At 51.2% G+C, this 18,894-nt stretch overlaps 4 protein-coding genes and 1 long non-coding RNA gene across 6 annotated transcripts; 3 read left to right on the top strand and 2 right to left on the bottom strand.

The window, feature by feature from the left end:
* Positions 1 to 957: 957 nt before the first annotated feature.
* On the top strand, positions 958 to 4,452 carry LOC101754662 (protein PIN-LIKES 7). Of its 2 annotated transcripts, none has more exons than XM_022824633.1 (11): positions 958 to 1,140; positions 1,843 to 2,171; positions 2,250 to 2,329; positions 2,456 to 2,580; positions 2,674 to 2,798; positions 2,924 to 3,133; positions 3,202 to 3,318; positions 3,399 to 3,499; positions 3,588 to 3,640; positions 3,748 to 3,933; positions 4,059 to 4,452. In XM_022824633.1, the coding sequence occupies exons 2-11, from the start codon at positions 2,037 to 2,039 to the stop codon at positions 4,181 to 4,183; spliced, it is 1,257 nt and encodes a 418-aa protein (XP_022680368.1). In that variant the 5' UTR covers positions 958 to 1,140; positions 1,843 to 2,036; the 3' UTR covers positions 4,184 to 4,452. The 2 variants fall into 2 exon arrangements, with proteins under 2 accessions (XP_022680368.1, XP_004957592.1); XM_004957535.4 differs by having other exon boundaries at positions 959 to 1,140; positions 1,893 to 2,171.
* A 3,679-nt stretch (positions 4,453 to 8,131) lies between these two features.
* On the top strand, positions 8,132 to 10,477 carry LOC101755075 (F-box/kelch-repeat protein At5g42360-like). The gene has a single exon (XM_004957536.2). It carries the CDS (start codon positions 8,540 to 8,542, stop codon positions 10,259 to 10,261), a length of 1,722 nt encoding a protein of 573 aa, XP_004957593.1. The 5' UTR covers positions 8,132 to 8,539; the 3' UTR covers positions 10,262 to 10,477.
* Positions 10,478 to 12,698: 2,221 nt separating this feature from the next.
* Positions 12,699 to 16,024, bottom strand: LOC105913864 (pentatricopeptide repeat-containing protein At2g22410, mitochondrial-like). The gene is made up of 3 exons (XM_022824538.1): positions 13,912 to 16,024; positions 13,484 to 13,669; positions 12,699 to 13,400 (listed from the first exon to the last, which is right to left on the bottom strand). Exon 1 carries the CDS (start codon positions 16,012 to 16,014, stop codon positions 14,083 to 14,085), a length of 1,932 nt encoding a protein of 643 aa, XP_022680273.1. The 5' UTR covers positions 16,015 to 16,024; the 3' UTR covers positions 12,699 to 13,400; positions 13,484 to 13,669; positions 13,912 to 14,082.
* A 143-nt stretch (positions 16,025 to 16,167) lies between these two features.
* Positions 16,168 to 16,783, top strand: LOC111256436. Its single transcript, XR_002676517.1, has 2 exons — positions 16,168 to 16,244; positions 16,349 to 16,783. It is a non-coding gene; the product is annotated as an uncharacterized LOC111256436 (long non-coding RNA).
* A 358-nt stretch (positions 16,784 to 17,141) lies between these two features.
* On the bottom strand, positions 17,142 to 18,212 carry LOC101755752 (ubiquitin). Its single transcript, XM_004957537.2, has 3 exons — positions 17,847 to 18,212; positions 17,656 to 17,722; positions 17,142 to 17,284 (listed from the first exon to the last, which is right to left on the bottom strand). The coding sequence occupies exons 1-3, from the start codon at positions 18,158 to 18,160 to the stop codon at positions 17,240 to 17,242; spliced, it is 426 nt and encodes a 141-aa protein (XP_004957594.1). The 5' UTR covers positions 18,161 to 18,212; the 3' UTR covers positions 17,142 to 17,239.
* Between the last annotated feature and the right edge of the window lie 682 nt (positions 18,213 to 18,894).

Here is an 18,894-nt window from a genome sequence, read left to right on the forward strand (position 1 = left end):
CATGCCGCATACAGGCCCCTCGAAGGCAGGTTGAAGACGGCTTTGACCATATATGCATGTCGCTTACGGGCTTTGACCGAACATTGTTGCGCACTGAAGACGGCTTTGAAGCGAAGCGCACGTGGAGCTTGCTCACCACCCAGTGGATTGGATCTCCGCAAGTCCATCGGAAGATATCATTCTTCGCCTGACCATCCATCCCTGACCAGATTGACAAGTCAGAACTACCACGTACACCAATCATGTCAGTTTGCATTCGGACACGAACGTGCTGCATACTGTACGCATCACTCGTCCAGTCGTCCTCGTCCGAAAAGACCGGAACGCCAATCCCATTCGTTGCTAATACCGTCCTAGCTCCTACTCATTGCCCCACTGGCCCCTCCTGTCAACATGGAGGGATCGGAGAAAAGGAAAATCCACGGTCAGATGTAAAATGCTCGGTTGCGTTTGCAAACTGGGGGTGTTTGGAAGGCATGTGCTAAATTTTAGCACATGTCACATCGGATGTTTGGATACTAATTAGGAGTATTAAACATAGTCTAATTACAAAACTAATTGCACAACCCCTAGGCTAAATCGCGAGACGAATCTATTAAGCCTAATTAGTCCATGATTTGACAATGTGTTGCTACAGTAAATATTTGCTAATGATGGATTAATTAGGCTTAATTAGGCTTAATAGATTCGTCTCGCCGTTTAGATTCCACTTATGTAATTGGTTTTGTAAATAGTCTACGTTTACTACTCCTAATTAGTATCTAAACATTCGATGTGACACGTGCTAAAAATAAGACACGGGAAGAAAACGCCCCCTAGGACAGGTAACTGGATGGCGAATTGGCGATAGAGGAAGTAGGGGAGTACCTGTCTGCTGCGCTGGCGCCCGGGTGGATGCGGTGCAGGCGCCATCTCTTCGCTCGGCCCCTCTCCGGCTCTCCCCCCGGCTGCTTGCCGTTTGAATGGACCCGCCTTGTATACAAGCGCTCCTCTCCCCTCTTCCGGGTTCCGGCCGGCTCGCAGGAGTGGACAGGTACTACACGATTCCGTCGCCTCATTGGTTGCTCTCCTGCTCCTGCCCGCCCGGCTGCTCGCAGAACTTCCTGCCGTCTCCTTCTCCACGGGTTGCGCGTTCCTTAGGTGAGCCGCCTCCGATCCTCATCATATTCATACGTGTTGTTGGCTTGTTCCCGTATCACACAGTCCACACAGCTTCTGTTTCTTCCTTCGTCCTCTTCTGGTTTTCGGGTTATTTGGATTCGCATAGGGATCTCCTCCTGGTTTCTCTTCTGCAAAGCTTCTGGTCACGGCCTCACGGGTTCACGAATCAGCTTGCAGCTGCGGCTGGTTCTGGAGATACTGCGTTAATCGTTTTCAGGGCAGAGGGAATTCAGGTTTGCAGACCGTAGATTTGCCAGGTCACGTTTAGGTCACCTGTCGCCGCTGGAATGCTGGCATAATCGGGCAATTGCCATTACTGGCATGCTAAGCCTTGTTCCGACTTGCCAGCTCAATTTCACACGGGCCATCCAAGCTGCCATTTCCTGAAATGATGAGTACAAGAGCTGTGCATGCTTAAGCATAACCGTAGCAAGTCCACACAAATTTGGGGGTGGCAGAGGCTTCATTGGACCTGAATTCTATGCTGTTTATCCCTCCTTTTTTTTCAAATCCTGCCTTTATTTTGCATTTAATTTTTGAAAACGAAACATACTACGTTCCAAGCAATGTGGAGTTATCCTTTTCAAAATTTCAACTTACATGTGCTGGAAAGTAATAAAGGTCTCATCATTGAGAGGTGGCCCAAGCGTAAATTGACAGCTCTTGTTTTTTTCTCTTCAGGTCCTTCCAGATGCTTATTCTCCCTTTTCTTTCTTGAATTGTATTACCAGGGTGGAACATCGTCCTGCACAGATTTTGGATAAGAGGGCTCTTTGGATAAACTCTTGCCACATATTCAGGAGACGTTTGAACGTCCTTCAGCGGCGTCGTATAGAAAGCAGATCAACTAGACCTTGATCCTACATCAGAAGAGGATGGGTTTCTTCTCATTCTTTCTTGTGGCTTCTATGCCAATCGTCCAGGTCCTGCTCATTGGTGTCGTTGGAGCTTACCTGGCCTCTGGCTTCAGCAATGTCCTGACCACAAGTGCTCGAAGGGACATGAACAAGGTGAGCTGTCTGATTTCCGCACAACGTTTCACATTTACTGAATATTATAAAACCTAATCTCACACAAATTTCTGACAGGTCGTTTTTACCGTCTTCACCCCATCTCTGATGTTCGCTAGCCTCGCCAAGACGGTCACTCTCGAGGATGTCATTTCTTGGTGAGTAGCATCATCACATTTTCAGAGCCCTGATGAAGGAAATACTGAACACACAGTTACTGCAAGTCTGCCCTCTGCGTTCCTGTGACTGCTCGAGTGCCCTAACATACGCATTCTGCTATTCAGGTGGTTCATGCCAGTTAATATAGGAATCACATTCTTTATTGGTGGATCTCTGGGTTGGATAGCATGTAACATATTGAAGCCACCACAGCACTTCAGGGGCCTGATCATGGCCTTCTGCTCAGCAGGTTCAGTGATGGACTCCATGCTTCATTACTCTTCGTGTACGTATATTCCCATCTGATGCTGAAATCAACAGTGGCCTCTACTGACACATGCAGGCAATCTTGGAAACCTGCTATTGATCATTGTCCCGGCTGTCTGTGATGAAGACGGGAACCCGTTTGGGAAGGATCGGAGCATTTGCCGCTCACGTGGGCTCTCCTACTCGTCATTGTCCATGGCTGTAAGAATTTTTTCTGCATCATCTTGCCGAGGTTCAGGCTAGAACTAAGCTATTTCTGCAGCCTGAGTGATCTGTCTTGAGCTAATTCTGCAGTCTGAGTGATCTGTCTTACCCTGCATTTGCAGCTCGGTGGCCTTTTCATATGGACATACACATACAGCCTGATGCAGAAGTCAGGTAAACTGTATCACAAGATGCAGTCCAAAAGCATCCAGTGCTCGGCCGACAGCGACGAGGAGCAAGCCAAACAAGATGGTCCAGCCGCCTACAATGACGAGGAGGCACCTCTTCCGACGTCAGTTAAGCCTGAGGAGCAGACGGATGAGAATCCAATGGTAAGTTCAGAACCATGGTCATTTGCTCCCTCGACATCCTCAGAGAGACTGACTTGCCAGAAATGCAGGAGGCCCCGCTCTTGTCCTGCGAAAGCGAGGTAGCCGACAAGGGATTCTGGACAAATCTCAAGGACACTGTCCACCAGTTCGTCAAGGAGCTGATGGCACCACCAACAATTTCCGCGGTATATTTTTGCATCTCACTTCACAATGGCAGATAAATGGACTAAATCTGATATGACGCTATACTACCTTCTTGTATCAGTTAATTGGGTTTGTTGTTGGCCTGGTCCCATGGCTGAAATCCCTAATCATCGGCGACGGAGCTCCGCTCAAAGTCTTACAGGATTCCCTCCACCTGATGGGGTAAGCACACATTTGCCGATCAGTCTCTGAACGTGAAACAGGATTTCAACATTTCTTCAGTGCCACTCACCGTTCGTCTCTCCTGCAGCGACGGCACGATTCCTTGCATCACTCTCATCCTAGGTGGAAACCTGACGCAAGGTGGGTTCTACTGGTCAACTGCTATTTGGATCAGACTATTAGCAGTTCTCGTGTCGACCTGGACGGCCGTGTTCTGAAACTGAACCTGCTCTGAATGCGACGTGCAGGGCTTCGGAAGTCGGGGCTCAAGCGCACGGTGATCATCACGATCGTCTGCATACGCTTCGTGATCCTGCCGCTGATCGGGATCGCCGTTGTCCATGCCGCGTACGGAGTCGGGTTCCTGTCCCACGACCCGCTCTACCGCTACGTGCTCATGGTGCAGTTCGCCCTGCCTCCTGCGATGAACATTGGTAAGCTCGCGCTACTGAAAGCTCTGAAACCAAATGTCGTTTTGTTGTGCGTGACAGCTTCTTCTCCTGAGGCTTGTGCCTCAGATTCCAATAAGAAAGTTAACCATCTCCGGGCTCTGTTTCAGGAACCATGGCTCAGCTGTTTGATGTTGCACAGGAGGAGTGCTCCGTGATCTTTCTCTGGACGTACCTCGTTGCCGCGGTTGCGCTGACGACATGGTCGACGATCTTCATGTCCATTCTGTCTTAATTAAGTCACGGCATCTGGCCGACGCATGGTCGCATTTTGCGAGCCTGTGCTGCGCAAGCATTCAGCTAGCCAGGGAGAGGATACGACGTTGGATATCCCTACCTGTATAGCGTAGCAGTATAAATATGTAATTTGCAGTAGACTATGATCAATTGATCATTTAGGTAATTATTGATTGTTGCATTGTGTATTTGTGTTGATCTGATGGCTGACCTGTTGGTTGGCATAGCTCAAACCATTCATGGAGATAGGGTTGCATTTTTTATCTATATAAGTTATCTCAAAAGAAAAGAAATGAAGAAATGGATTAAAAAAAATTGTAATTCTATATAAGGGCAAGCACGTTGGTGTTGTCTAATAGGCGGTCTCATACATTGACACGTAATCTTGAGACGACTTAACAAACAACATGTACAATAAGTTATGAGTTGCATGCAACAACAACTCGTACAATGGTAGAGTAGTCGTCTCGTAGTCCTCAAATCTAGCCTATGAGACAATTGTTTTGCGAAACAACCATCTATTTCTTTCTCCTCACCCTCTCTCCTCCACATCAACAAAAATCCCATATGGTATTGCATGAGATGACCTATAAAACTGTTAAGGTGTAGCAATGTACTTGCCCTAAATACTGTCTTAGTCCACCCTGCCTCTATTTCTTCCCGAAGCAATAGTCTAGTCTTTTTTTCTTCCACTTAGAGTTAGATTTTTTTTAAGGAGCTTCTTAGAGTTAGAATAACTAGTTGCTATTAATTGGGCTAAATTGCTCAAATGCTCCCTCCTCCACAGCCCGCTGCATTTTAGGCTTGAATAACATCTTATAGCCCCTTCGTCCTCTTCCAAATTCCAACGGCCCATTTTATTCCTCATAAAAAAAAACTCCTTTCTAATGGAAGGAGAAGTTGGGTATGAATCTATGATGTAGGTCGACGAGGTCACGGCCTCACGGGACTGAGTAGCCCGCAGGGGTCATCTAGGAAATATGGGGCTCTATCGCTAGGTAGGAAATCTGGAGAAATTTTACGGTACTTAAAAATTTACGAGCTGCCCATGTACTTAGATCCAATGATTAAAAATTAAGAGGACCCTATTGCAAGGAATCTAAATTGTGGATTGATACCTATATTTTGTAGGCTAGAAACTATTTAAAAAATAAAAGCGAAGGGTATATCACTATATTGGCACTTTCATTAGCGTGTCAGCCCATATCCAATCGGTCCAAAACCCAGCACCATCTCCGTCCGTCACATACGGGTGACCTGAGCACCGCATGCCATTGTTTGGTTGGAAAGAAGAATTTAGTAGCCATTTTCCTTGGGTACCTTAATTAATTTTAGCGGTCAATGGTAGCAAAAATTTGGTAGCCAAATTGCTTGTCGTCAACTCGTCATAATCTGAGCAATGTATAAAGTCGACGCCTTTGCTCAGAGAAAAGGGAAGAAAACATAGAACAGTGACCCCCCCCCCCCCTAAAACAAAGAATAACCACGGTCCATATTTTTTCAGTGTAAAACAACACGCTTATTCCCTTGCGATTATTTTGTGAAGATTATGCAGAGAAATTGAGATTATTGGCCTCGGAAGACTTCAAAGCACAGATGTCCATGCAGCCCGCAACCCGACAACCCGGCACGAAGCCCAATTTTTTGGCCCGTACCAAACCCGGCCCGGCCCGTAACACTTCGAGCTCAGGCTGGCCCGGCCCGATGGTTCGTGCCGGGCGTGGGCCGTCGCCTCAGCCTGACGGGCGGCCCGGCCCGGCACGATTTTACTACGGCTGCTCTTCTCCAACCGGCCCAACAAAGCCATAAAGGCCAATCTGGCCTGTAACTCACCCGTCAATCCGTCACCTCTTCCTCTGCTACCCACCGCCGCCTCCCTATTGACCTGCTGTATCTTCCAGCTCCCCTTCATGGCTCCATGGCTCCATCCTCCCTTTACCTCTCCATTCTCCAACCTCTGCCTTCCCCTCCAGCCGGGAGCGGCGGCATCGGCGCGGGGGGCCAGGGGCGTCGACGGCGGCGTGGGGGATCCCGAGCGGCGACGTGAGGGGCCGGGAGCGGCGGGGCTGGCACAGGAGGCCGGGAACGACGGTGTGAGGAGCGGCTGCGGCGGCTCGGGTAGGCGGGAGCAACGGCGTCGGCGTGGGAGGCCGCAAGCGGCGGCGGCGGCGCGGGCGGCCGGGAGTGGCGGCGGCAGCGCAGGCGGCCGGGAGGGGTGGCGCGGGGAGGACGGCAGCGGCGGAGGCAGCGCGAGGCCCGTCGTGCCTCGCGTTGGCCCGAAGCCAGCCGTGCCTGACGGGCTGGCCCGGCACGGAAAAGGCTCAGTGGGCCCGTGCTTGGGCCGTCGGTGAGGCCCGTGGGCCGGCACGGCACGGCACGACAAAGTCGTCGTGACGGGCCAGGCCCGGCACGAAATTTAACGGGCCTCACCGGGCTCGTGCCGGATCGGGCCGGGCGGCCCGAATGGACATCTATACTTCAAAGATACGGAGAAAAAATGGCTCAAAAAGGAGTACCGGATGGTCAAACTCAGTTACCAAACACCGGGGCCTTGTTTAGTTGGGGAATTTGGGAGGTGCCAAATTACTGTTACAGCACTGTAGCACACTGTAGCGTTTCGTTTGTATTTGTGAATTATTGTCCAAATATTGACTAATTAGGCTCAAAAGATTCGTCTCGCAAAGTACAACAAAACTGTGCAATTAGTTTTTAATTTCATCTACATTTAGTACTCCATGCATGTACCGCAAGTTTGATGTGATGGGGAATCTTCTTTTTACATAGTGTCAAAGTTGGGAGTTGGGAGTAACTAAACAGGGCCCGGATCAGATTTGTGCAGATCCTGAGATCTAGACTGTCCTTGCCTTTGCCTATATACGACTGTACGAGGAACTGCACGTCAGCACGTCCACCCGACGGCGGAAGCTCAAAGTGGCAAGCCGTCGCACTCACATGCGGAATTTTTTTTTATTTTAGCATTTTGCAAAAATATATAGCCAAACAAAAAAATTGCAAATCTATACCTACAATGATGGAAGCAAGTTACCGCTAGTTGAACCGGCGGTAACTTCCCTCCTCTAGGCAGTACACTTTTAAAAAATCATAACTAATTCATATGAACTCGGATGGAGATAAACTTTATATGAAAATTATAGATCTTGACGATATCTACAACTTTGTAGTTCAAACTTTTTTTATTTAGTAGCATCTTAGTGCTCAAATAATTGACACAACTTTCAGATCTAAAATCTTAATTTTAGATCTAAAACTTGTGTCGATTATCTGAGTACAAAAATAGCATCAAATGAAAACAATTTGAACTACAAAGTTGTAGATCTCGTCGAGATCTATAATTTTTATACAAATTTATCTCCATCCGAGTTCATATGAATTAGTTATGATTTTTTGAATGTGTGCTGCCCAGTTTCGGATCTAAAATTTGAATTTTAGTTTTGAAACTTGTGTTGATTATTTGAGCTCCAAGATGACACTAAATGAAAAGGTTTGAACTACAAAGTTGTAGATTTCGAGATCTACAATTTTCATATAAAGTTTATCTTTATCCGATTTCATATGAATTAGTTATGATTTTTAAAAAATGTACTGATTCAGAGGAGCAGTTACTGCTGGTTCAACTGGCGGTACCTTGCTTCTGCTGTTTCAAACGGCTTTATATGTATAGATTTGCAATTTTATGGTTTGACCATATATTTTTACAAAATATTAAAATAAAAATAAAAAAATTCCTCACATGCGCACGGCCCCCTCCGCCTCTCTCGGGCACTGGATCCAGCGCCCGCGCATCCGCCGCAGGCACACGCCTCATCCAGCAGCAGCTGCAGCGCCCGCGCTCAGCCGCTCACGCGCGCCGGCCCATCATCGGCGCCTGGCGCTACCGCCCACACAGGAGCCCCGTGAAATGCGCGGACCGCAGCGCGCACTCCACTCGCACGCACGCATCCCATCGGCCCGCTTCGTCCATCTCCCGATCTCTCTCCGGCCGGTAGTGTCCTTTCCGAGCACCCGATCCATTCCATCCCGTCCCACCATTCCCACCCGCGGCCCCGGCCCGTGGCGTCACCCACCCTTCGTCGGGACGTCGGCGCCTCGTCCACTTTCCCCAACTCCCACTCCACCCACCACCGGCGCCAACAATACCCCGCATCTTCCTCCCCGCCCCGCCGCGACGCGACGCGATGCTCTCTATCTCCTCCCTCGCCAAGCTCCTCGCAATCCTGCTCCGGGGCATCCTCCTCCACCTCCACGCCCCGGCGACCTTCCCTTCCACCGCGCACCACTTCTTCTCCACCTAGCGCCTGCCGGCTGGTTGCTTGCACTGCACTCGCTTCCTCCGATGCCGAGGGCGCTCCAGAGATCTGGCAGCAACAGCCTGGCCTCCCTGCTCCGCGCCGAGCCCCCGGACGATGTGGTGGTCGCGGACCCCCGGAAGCTGGGCGAGCGCGATGGCAGCCGACGCCGCGCGAGGAGGAGGAGCTGCCTCAGGCTGCCCCTTGGCGCGGCCGGCGGGTGCCGCGTCTGCGACTGCGACGAGATGGACTCCGCTGCGCCCGCCGCGGCCCCGCGCCGTCGCCCGGCGGACGGAAACGACAAAGACGACGACGAGGACGGCGCGCTGCAGTGCTTCTCGTGGAAGAAAGGCGCCGCCGCCGCCGTGGCGCACCGGCCTTCGGGGGCTGGCGCGGACGCGGCGGTGGTGGTGAAGGAGCCGGCGTCCCTGGCGGTGCTCCCGGACGACGTGATGGAGATGGTGCTGGGCCGGCTGCCGCTGGCCTCGCTCCTGGCCGCGCGCTGCGTGTGCAGGCGCTGGAGGGACCTCACCGCCGCCCCGCAGTTCCTGCGGGCGCGCCGCGAGGGCGAGGGTGTTCCGGGGGGGCCGCGCCGGGCGCCGTGGCTGTTCCTGTTCGGGGCCGACGGCGACCTCGGGTGGGGCGCCGCGCCTGCCCCGGCCGTCCACGCGCTCGACGTCGCCGCGCGCCGGTGGCACCGCGTCGGGGCGGGCGGGCTCAAGGGGAGGTTCATGTTCTCCGTCGCTGCCGTCGGTGACGACCTCTATGTCGTCGGCGGCCGGTCCAGCGGCTCGGGCGCCGGCGAGGTGAAGACCCACAAGGGGGTCCTGGTGTTCAGCCCTCTCGCTGGCTCGTGGCGCAAGGCGGCGCCCATGCGTACCGCGCGGTCGCGGCCGGTGCTGGGGATGTTCGAGATGTCCGCCAGCTGCAGCATTCTCCACGCCCGCGCCGAGAAGAATGTCCGGCGGGGCAAGTCCCGGTTGGGAGGCGCCTCCGCCGTGTACGAGGACCCGCACCGGCTCTCCCTCAGGCGCCTCCGGCTCAAGGACATGCTGAACGAGGACGCTGACTCCGCGGAGCTCGCTCCGTCTCATGAGAAATCCGTCGGGCAGGAGGGCGAGGAAGGCCGGCCGAGGCTCGCCATTGTCGCCGTCGGCGGGCGCGGGCACTGGGACGAGCCGCTGGTGTCCGGGGAGATATACGATCCCCTGACCGACAAGTGGGTCGAGATCGCCGGGTTCCCCGCCGACGTCGGTCTGGCGTGCTCCGGCGCCGTCTGCGGTCGGGTGTTCTACGTGTACTGCGAGTCCGACACGCTCGTCGCCTACCACCTGGACAAGGGCTACTGGGCCGTCGTCCAGACGTCCCGCCCGCCGCCTCGGCTCCGGGACTACGCCCCGACGCTGGCGTGCTGCGCGTCGCGGCTGTTCATGCTCTGCGTCTCGTGGTGCGACCGCCACGGGCCGGTGAGCCGCCGGGAGAAGGTGGTGCGGAAGCTGTTCGAGCTCGACCTCACCTCGCTCCAGTGGAAGGAGGCGGCGGCGCACCCGGACGCGCCCATGGACCCCAACGCGGCGTTCGCCGTCGGCGGGGACAGGATCTACGCCGTGGAGATGTTCAGGATCTTTGGCAAGGTCCTGGATTTCGTGACGGCCTGCCGGGTTTCGGACACCGAGCAGAGGTGGAGCCGGATCGGCCGGGAAAACGCGGCGACAGAGGCCGACACCATGTCCTGCAGGCTGAAATCCATGGCCGTGCTGCACCTGTAATTGCTGCTTGCACAGAAGTGTTGTTTCCATGAACAGAATTTGTAGACATTTTACAGTGACAATTCATACTCATGTTTCCCGAAATTGATTTATTTATATAGAAGAGACGGTCCTTTCTGTGACACTGATCAGACCCGTATGCTCAGCTCAACGTCTGTATTGCAGTACCAACTGCTATTCCAGTTGCTGTAATAAACATATCAAGGATTGATACCATTGGCCACATGCAAATGCAATTGATGAGCCCTAGTTCTTGTTGCTTGCTTCTCTCAAGAGCTAAACTAACCAAATTGGATGCACTTGTACACTCTTCAATTTGTGATGGTTATCAAATCACTTTCGGCCGAACTCATCCCGTGGGTGATTATGTATCATTAATTCATTCGGTTGGTACTGATCCAGCGAGACCATGATTTAATTTAAGGCGTGGGGCACAGACAACTTGTTTTGGTATTAAAGGTGGTCCAAATGGGTCTTGACCCGCACCCACACGTGGACGTGGCATGGTGACATGGCTGGACCGTCCATAGGGTCCACAAGCCGGTTCTCTCAGCATGCCAGCATGGATTGGCCTCTCGCTTCCTTCCCAACGAGGAGCACCACAACTGTCACCGCTGCTCCCAGGCCGATGCCGCGCATGAAGTCCAGCTCGATAGCAGCACCACCAACGCCGGCGTCGACACTGTCAGCTCGACGCTGAGGTTCAGCACGTACGGCTGCTGCTGTTCAGCATCCCAGTTCTTGTCCTCAGCCTTGGAAGCGACAGTCTCGTATGTGATGAACATAATGACCTCGACGAGCGACTCTAATAAACATCGCGGATAACGGGATTGAAGATGGCCATGAAGAGCATGGTGCCGACGGCATCACCGCCGGGCAGTGGTGCGAGCGCGCGAGTTGATGCAGACCGCGAGCCACGCATTGGCGTCTTCAGCCATTTGCGCCCGTGCGCATTGTTAGATTGATCTCCTCCCCGATGGGCCCAAAGGCCCATTGGGAACCTGATCCGCGCCTTGATCGGGGGCGCCTACTCTAGCATTGGGTGGTGGGTCCCTATCGTGTTGCGCTATATAAACAGGGTGGGGACCACGGCTCGGCACCTGAGGTTCGCCGCTGCCAGCCGCCCCACCGACACACCTACCGATCTAGGTTTTGCGCAGTAGCGACGGGAAGCACCATCGCCGCCGCGCCGGCGACTCGACTGCACTGCGCGTCGCTGCCTTGTGCAGACTTCATCACGCGAACGAGAGATGGCCTGCAGCTCCGCTACTACCACCCCTAGGGGTGAAGGTATTCCTATCTCTCCCTATCTCGCTCTCGGTTCACACCAGAAATCCCAAAAACTTCGTGTTTATTATGATCCCGACTAGATATGCATCTAGAGATATCTAACACGCATCTCTCCCGTTGTGCTCAACAAGTTGTTAGTCGTGGCCTTGGTGGCGCATGGACAACACGCGCCAGGTGCTCGATCTTACGCTTAAGCCAGTGCCTCACCTTCGCAGCGTCCATGGTCGTCTCCGTCCCTGCCTCCTCGGCCTCGCCGTCTCTGTCAATGCGGGCTCCACCCATGGCACCTCCTTCGCCACGCGCGACGGCGGCAGCTCGATATGGCACATGTAGTGACAGGACCGGGGAGTAGCTCGACGTAGAGGACGGAGAAGCCGAGGCAGGCGACCATGAGCTCGTCATGCATGCGGCATGCCAAGTTGCCACAACCTCGAAGATGGCGCGGCCTACAGCACCGCCGCTCTCCCCAGCTCGCGAGATTGCCACCTGCCGCTCTTCCTCCTCCGCTCGCTGGCAAGGACTAAGAGATCATGCTCGCCCTTTCCACGTAGATTCCATGTTGGCATGAGGCGCATAGCCTGGGGACCCGATTGAACCATGGTGAGACCCAAACAGAGATACAAATGCATTTTAAGAGTATAGGAACCGGAATGACACATCTGTGTAAGTTTAAGGACCGCTCATGAACTTTACTTTTTATCCTGATCTTGCACTTGCGGGCTGTATAGGCAGGCATAGATTAAGTTGTTGGCTTTTGAATAATTCGACTATGGTATGGGATTATCAAATGGTATCGAATTATCCTTGATGTGTTCTTACAAGCGTCCTGACTCCTGACACGGCATGCCTAGGAATTTTTCCATGTTTGTTTCAGATGCTCAAGGTTTAAGGTTAATTCGAAATTATATTGCTTTGTCCTGCGGATTGTAGCTTCTTTAGTTTCTGCGAGCAATTGACCTCATGATCGGATAAGATATGCTTTACATGATCAGAATCTAGAAAAGGAGGCACGTCTTCACGCGTGCAAATAAGCTAGCATAGATCTTTCTTGTAGTGTATCCTCCCTGTCCCAGTGTCCCGTGATCATATATTGATAAAAGAAAATAAAACAAGGCAACATATCCATCATTCTGGTAGGTAGTCCGGCTTGATTTTTAATACTTTTTTAATTAAAACCGAATGTAAGTCATCATAAGAAAGTTCTCTGGAGCATGCTTTATCCAACATCAGAGCTTTTAAAAAAACAAAGCAGTTCCATGATTTCTATAAAGAAAAAGAAGAGCAAAGCAACCTCCCAAAGCATCAATATATTCCCATTACCCGGAACCAAATCATCTAGCCATCGACTCGCAACGGCACCACAAGAAATGTGTACCTGTACCAACCAGTAAGCTGCCGATCCAGATCGGCGAAGTGATGCGACCATGTGCTGTGGGCATCCAGCATCCTGGAGCGTGTCTCGAACCCTCGATGGCCAATAGCGGTTTGCGTCGTGCTGCGCCGATGGCGACTCACAGCTTTTCGGCGCTTAACTGCCAAAGCACAACGGATGATGGTCCATGGGCGCTCTCTGGTAGGTGTACATTGCTGGCTTCAATCAACTGGCAGGCAGCAAACTGCAGGCCCCCACTTACTTAACTATGTGCTACAATGCAACACGGTGCACCATTAAGACAAGCATGTGGCAGGAACCACGAACTGGCTACTGTGGTCACGGATCCATCCCATCTTGCAGCCGTTCAGTTCAACCAACCGATTGTATTCTCGTCCGGACAAAATTTGCAGGGCTTGTACAGTATAGATGCGTGAAATTGTGAAGGTTGTTACCAACTTACCATGGTCAATCAACCTGGTCCAAGGACAAGGGAACAAGAAAAATGCATGTCAGTAGACAGTGCAGTCTCTAGCAAAGCTAATAGGTTAGATCCTTACCTTTTGTTGCCAACTCAAAATGCTTCACTGTGAACGTTTGCTGAATTCTTGTTGCAGAGCTTTAGTCTCTCCAGATATCGTTGAAACATCAGTGTCACAGGAGATAGTGACTACTGAATTTGTGGGCACAAGATGATGGCCTATCTGTAGATTTGGTTGAGTGGATTGCCCAGCGAACCATGACATCTACAGAAAACCAACCAATTAGCAATCTAAATGAAAGGTTACATTACATGGTCAATACGGAAAACTGAAAATGACAACTTATTTCTGAATCTGAACAAAAGCACAAAGAATAAGTTGTCCTTTTCAGTATTTTCTATGTAAGTCAACTTTGTAACTTAAACTGACCACCTACACTTATTTTATTCATGGGTCTGATGAACCTGGACACACTATAAGAAATGGGCTTGGTCAGCATTACCTACCTTCAGGCTACAACAGACGGTCTGCTTGGCAATGAACACTATCTTGCAAAGCAATGCACCAGCCACATTCATCTTCATTTTGTATTTTTGTATATTGACTAACTCTGTAGTATAGTAGCATAACATTATGAGCTTATAACCGATCCTGGAAAGAATTCCAAATAGATTTCTTCACTCTACCACACATAGCTCTTCTGGATGCACGGTCAAGAAATGCAGAGAAATCAAATGATATGACAGCTGATCAACTGCTTCATATATTTCGCTTGAGCTTTCATGTCTGCTCTCTTCCACTCCAAATTCATGGATCCTGTTGTTTACTTCAATTGAACTTATACCCATATCCTTTCTGGTCCCCCACCCTTTCATTAGCTTCCTGAGCCTTTTCATGTCTTCCCACTGGTGAGTTTCGTATAGCAAGTTTGAAATTAGAACAAGCAGACCTCCACTGATGCCCTCCAGCTCAAGTAATTGCTTGATCACCTGTCTGCCAATCTCAACACTTCCATGCATTCTACAGGCTCCCAGCAATGCACCCCAGACCACAACATCAGGCTTCATTGGCATTTCTTTTATTAGACAAATAGCCTTTTCAAGATAGCCACGACGGCCAAGAAGATCAACCATGCAAGCATAATGCTCAACTTCATGCTTAACATTGTAAACATGTCTCATTGCTTCAAAATAATGCTGCCCAGCTTCTAGGAGACCCCCATGACTGCATGCAGAAAGAAGGGCCACGAAGGTGATCTCATCAGGCGAGAAGGAGTCACTTACCATTGATCTGAATAACATGATACTGTCCAGTGCACGGCCATGCATTGCCAGGCCCCCAATAATTACATTCCAAGAAACAACGTTTCTATGACACATTTCACTGAACAGGCTAATTGCTGTGTCTACCTGACCACATTTTGCATACATGTCCACAAGTGAATTAACAAGAGAGATATCAGGGTTACTGATATTGTCTCTAATATAAAGGTGTATAATCTTTCCAACAGTCAAATCACCAATTTGTCCACAAGCAGAGAGGATAGCCACCAAGGTAACCTCATCTGGAGCAAGACCCTGGGACTGCATATGGTTATAAAGATCCAATGCTTCATGGCACTGCCCACATTGGACGTAGCAAGATATCATGGCATTCCATGAGACTATGTTCCTCTCTGGCATCTGGTCAAACCAGTCTCTTGCAGCATCAGCTGAACCATGTTTTGCCTGAGCGCAAAGCATGGACGTCCATGAAACGACATTCTTGAGGGGCATCATTTCAAAGCATCTACGAGCCATCCACAGATCCCCGCACTTACCGTACATGTCTACCAAAGCATTTCCAAGAATCAGATCAACCCGAGATCCACTAACCAACATATGACAATGCACAAGCCGGCCAAATTCAAGGTTTCCCTCTTGCGAGCAGGCGAGAAGCAGGCTGACCAACGTGAACTTATCTTCCAAAACCCCCTCACGCCTCATCTCCCCAAACAATTTGCGCACCTCTCTAGTATCCCCTGCCTGCGCGTATCCACCGATCATCGAGTTCCACGATACGACATTCCTCTCCACCATCTCATCCAAGAACCGCCTGGAGTCCGCGAGAGACCCAGCCGAGGCGTAGGAATGCAGAAGCGCGTTCCCCACAAACACCTGCCCCGCAAAGCCCAGCTTCACGGCCATGGCATGGACAGCCCGCGCGTGGCCCCACGCCCGCGCCCTCGTGCACGCCTTGAGCACGAACGGCAGGGTGAACTCGTTGGGCAGCACCCCTCGCCGGAGCATGCCGCGGTGGAGGCGGAGCGCTTCCTGCGGGTGGCTGCCGTTGCAGCAGGCTCTGATGATGGTGTTGTACGTGAACCTGTCCGGGTCGGGGATTCCGTCGAACAGGCGGCGCGCGTGGCAGAGCGCGCCATATCCGGCGTCGGCGGAGAGAGCGCAGTAGGAGGCGAGTAGCTGGGACGCGACGGCGGCGAGGGAGGAGGAGCCGTGGACCAGTAGGTGGGCGTGGATCTGGTTGAGGCGCTGGATGGAGCGGCACGAGCGCAGCAGCTCCTGCAGCGAGGGGGGATGGCGGGAGGCGACCGCGGCCGCGGGCGTAAGCATCGAAGGCGAAGTGGCTCGGGTCTCTCAGAGGAGCAAAGCGAGCAGTTTGAGGTAAAGCCCAGCCCATGGGCCGCACAGGATTCGTGCTGGACCCTATTGGACTGGGCCACACATACATAGACTTGTAATAAAGCTCTGCGGCGGCACAGCAGCGGCAGAGTCAGCGGCGGCAGCATGAGGCTGTTCGGGAAGCACGTGTTCCCGAGGCAGATCGCCCTGGTCGCCTCAGGGTAGGTGCCTCCCCCGCCGTTCTTCTTCTCGATCTCCTCAATTGCAGCGGCATGACGCTATCTCTGAAGATTCAGGACTGGATGTGTGTTTGATTGGGATGCAGGGTGCTGTTCTTCGGGGCGACGACGTATGACGTGCACCGGTCCATCAAGAACAACGAGCAGCCGCCGACCAGGGAGCAAATGGAGGCGCTGCAGGACTACATCAACTCCAAGAAGCAGTAAGTAGGTTTCGATTTGCGGCACCTCCTCATATGATGGTGCGTGCTAGGTGTTTGCAAATAAGATTGGAGCAAAAGGGGACATCGCCTTCTTCTCGGGGAGGCTGGAGGTCAAGTGGGGTGCGTGCTATGTGTTCGACGTTATTTCCATGAGAACTTCAATGGTATAAGTGTAAATCGATGTTTTTTTTTTTGAAAATGTGTAAATCAATGTGTATGGCTATGTAGTTGTAAAGCTCTGCTTGGGTTTATAGACGTTTCAGTGTGTGTAAATCAACGTGGTTGTGTAATTGTAAAGGGTTTGTAGACGTTCCCCCTTTTCGCCCCTGTTAATTAGCTCGATGGGAACCATGGCGGCCACCGGCCAGCAGCGGGCGCGATGCCAGCCTGCGGGCAGGCCGCAGGCATGCAGAGATGGCGTCGATCGTGGACGACGCCCTACGCGCGCGGCTGGGGGAGCGCGGGGCGTACCAATGTGCTGTGCGGTTGTGCCTGTATCCGCCGCGTGGCCGCCTTCATAGCGGAGCGGGCGAGTGCCAGCGTCTGCGTCGCTGAGCACGATCCTCTGCCCAGGCTTCGTCGGCCGGACGCCGCGGCGGCGGGCATGGACGCCAAAAGTACAAAACCCGAAAAGACTATACACATGCAGAATTCAAGAACAGCAGCTTTTCCCAGCTAAACTTTATTCATAAATTCATAAAGAAAGAAACGTTCGACATCTAAACATTGGAAACTAAATTATTTCAATGTGATGCATGACAGCCCGCTCCAAGCTCAAGCTCCGCCATTCTTGGACATGAACCTTTTCTTTGACCTCAGCTGAAACAAACATAAACATAAAATTAGAGGGAACAAGTGTGGATAAGAGAATAAGGGAAAAGGCCTAATATTAGGAGCGCAACAAAAGTTTATAACTATAAACTATCTGAATGCATTACGAATACGACTCCATCTGAATCATTGAGCGAAGCTATGCAAAATAAAAAAAACAAGACAACTGAACAAGATAAAGAAAAGGAACGTAGACAACGTTAGCCTGATACACGATCAAGGACATATAAAACAACGACAACGACATAGGAACACGGCGACAATGGTAGCCTAATACACGATCTAAATTAGAGATAAAGCATGCACTCATGCACTCGCGGATGACAAGAAAGAAACATAGAAAGCAAATCAATTCTCACCTCGTTGGTGTGGCCACACTTCTTCTTGCGGCAGTTGGTAGCCCTGAGGGGAAGCCGAGCATAGCACCTGCAGGAGAAATGGAGAATGACCCCGTGAACGATCCAAGTTAGCCCATGCTTATGTTGAATCAATCTAGCATCAGGAACAAAGAAGCGAGCGCGAGATCAGTAATCTGTCATCAGGGGCTTACTTGCGGCAGACCCTCTTGTTCTCGTTGTACTTCTGCGCGAGCTCGCGGAGGCTGGGCTCGATCCCCGTGGGGTACCCGCCCCTGCTGCCGCCGCGGAGGCGCAGCACCAGGTGCAGCGTCGACTCCTTCTGGATGTTGTAATCGGCGAGGGTGCGGCCGTCCTCGAGCTGCTTCCCGGCGAAGATGAGGCGCTGCTGGTCCGGCGGGATACCCTCCTTGTCCTGGATCTTGGCCTTGACGTTGTCGATGGTGTCGCTGCTCTCCACCTCGAGGGTGATCGTCTTCCCCGTCAGCGTCTTCACGAAGATCTGCATCTTGGCCGCCGAGGGTGTCGTCGTCGAACTTGCGGTTTTGGTTTTGGTGGGATGTATGTAGGAGACGTTATGAAATCCACGGACGTGATCGCCGCCTTATATAGTGGGGAGGTGACTTGCCCGCCGCGAAACCTACACGAAATGGTAAAGGTAAGGGGGTGTTTGGGAGGGGGCCAAGATGTGTCTCCATTATACACTACAACAATATTATTTTTCCCAACAGTTTCTTTACAAATGGCCAACGATTTCTAGTATATTTGAATAGAGCTCTTTTACGGTACACAGTACTACTACTTTAATTGTATGTAGTATATATAAGATCTAACTATTCATTATTACTAATAATTTAGTAATTTTTACATTATAAATGTGTTTTTTCAAATGCAATGGTCTTTTAAACTTTATGCTAGTGTTAAAAATAAAATTATAGTGATGTCATTTGTGTTCTTTTACTATGATACCCTTATACAACAAATCCAATAAGATAAGATCTAATAATGAAACCCGGGAACACTAATTCAAAAACAAAGCGTACCTATACTACTAACGTATACTACCCATACCATAGGTGAAGGTTTTGGCAGTATACAATTAATCTTTGACCGTCTTATATTTTTATATTAGTCCTTTTTAAACACTAGTATAGCCTAGTATTGTGTACCGTAAAAGAGTTCATATGAATAACTACCTACCATAACTGTAGGAAATGAGTCTGTGGGTGACTTGATAAAATT

Source organism: Setaria italica, chromosome II (assembly GCF_000263155.2).
Source record: "Setaria italica strain Yugu1 chromosome II, Setaria_italica_v2.0, whole genome shotgun sequence".
Taxonomy (NCBI): domain Eukaryota; kingdom Viridiplantae; phylum Streptophyta; class Magnoliopsida; order Poales; family Poaceae; genus Setaria; species Setaria italica.

Coding starts and splice junctions, on each gene's coding strand:
- LOC101754662 (XM_022824633.1), top strand. CDS start 2,037: ATGGGTTTCTTCTCATTCTTTCTTGTGGCTTCTATGCCAATCGTCCAG. Junction 2,172..2,249: donor CTCGAAGGGACATGAACAAG/GTGAGCTGTCTG, acceptor AATTTCTGACAG/GTCGTTTTTACCGTCTTCAC. Junction 3,134..3,201: donor AGACGGATGAGAATCCAATG/GTAAGTTCAGAA, acceptor CCAGAAATGCAG/GAGGCCCCGCTCTTGTCCTG.
- LOC101755075 (XM_004957536.2), top strand. CDS start 8,540: ATGCCGAGGGCGCTCCAGAGATCTGGCAGCAACAGCCTGGCCTCCCTG.
- LOC105913864 (XM_022824538.1), bottom strand. CDS start 16,014: ATGCTTACGCCCGCGGCCGCGGTCGCCTCCCGCCATCCCCCCTCGCTG.
- LOC101755752 (XM_004957537.2), bottom strand. CDS start 18,160: ATGCAGATCTTCGTGAAGACGCTGACGGGGAAGACGATCACCCTCGAG. Junction 17,723..17,846: donor AACAAGAGGGTCTGCCGCAA/GTAAGCCCCTGA, acceptor TTTCTCCTGCAG/GTGCTATGCTCGGCTTCCCC. Junction 17,285..17,655: donor AGTGTGGCCACACCAACGAG/GTGAGAATTGAT, acceptor TGTTTGTTTCAG/CTGAGGTCAAAGAAAAGGTT.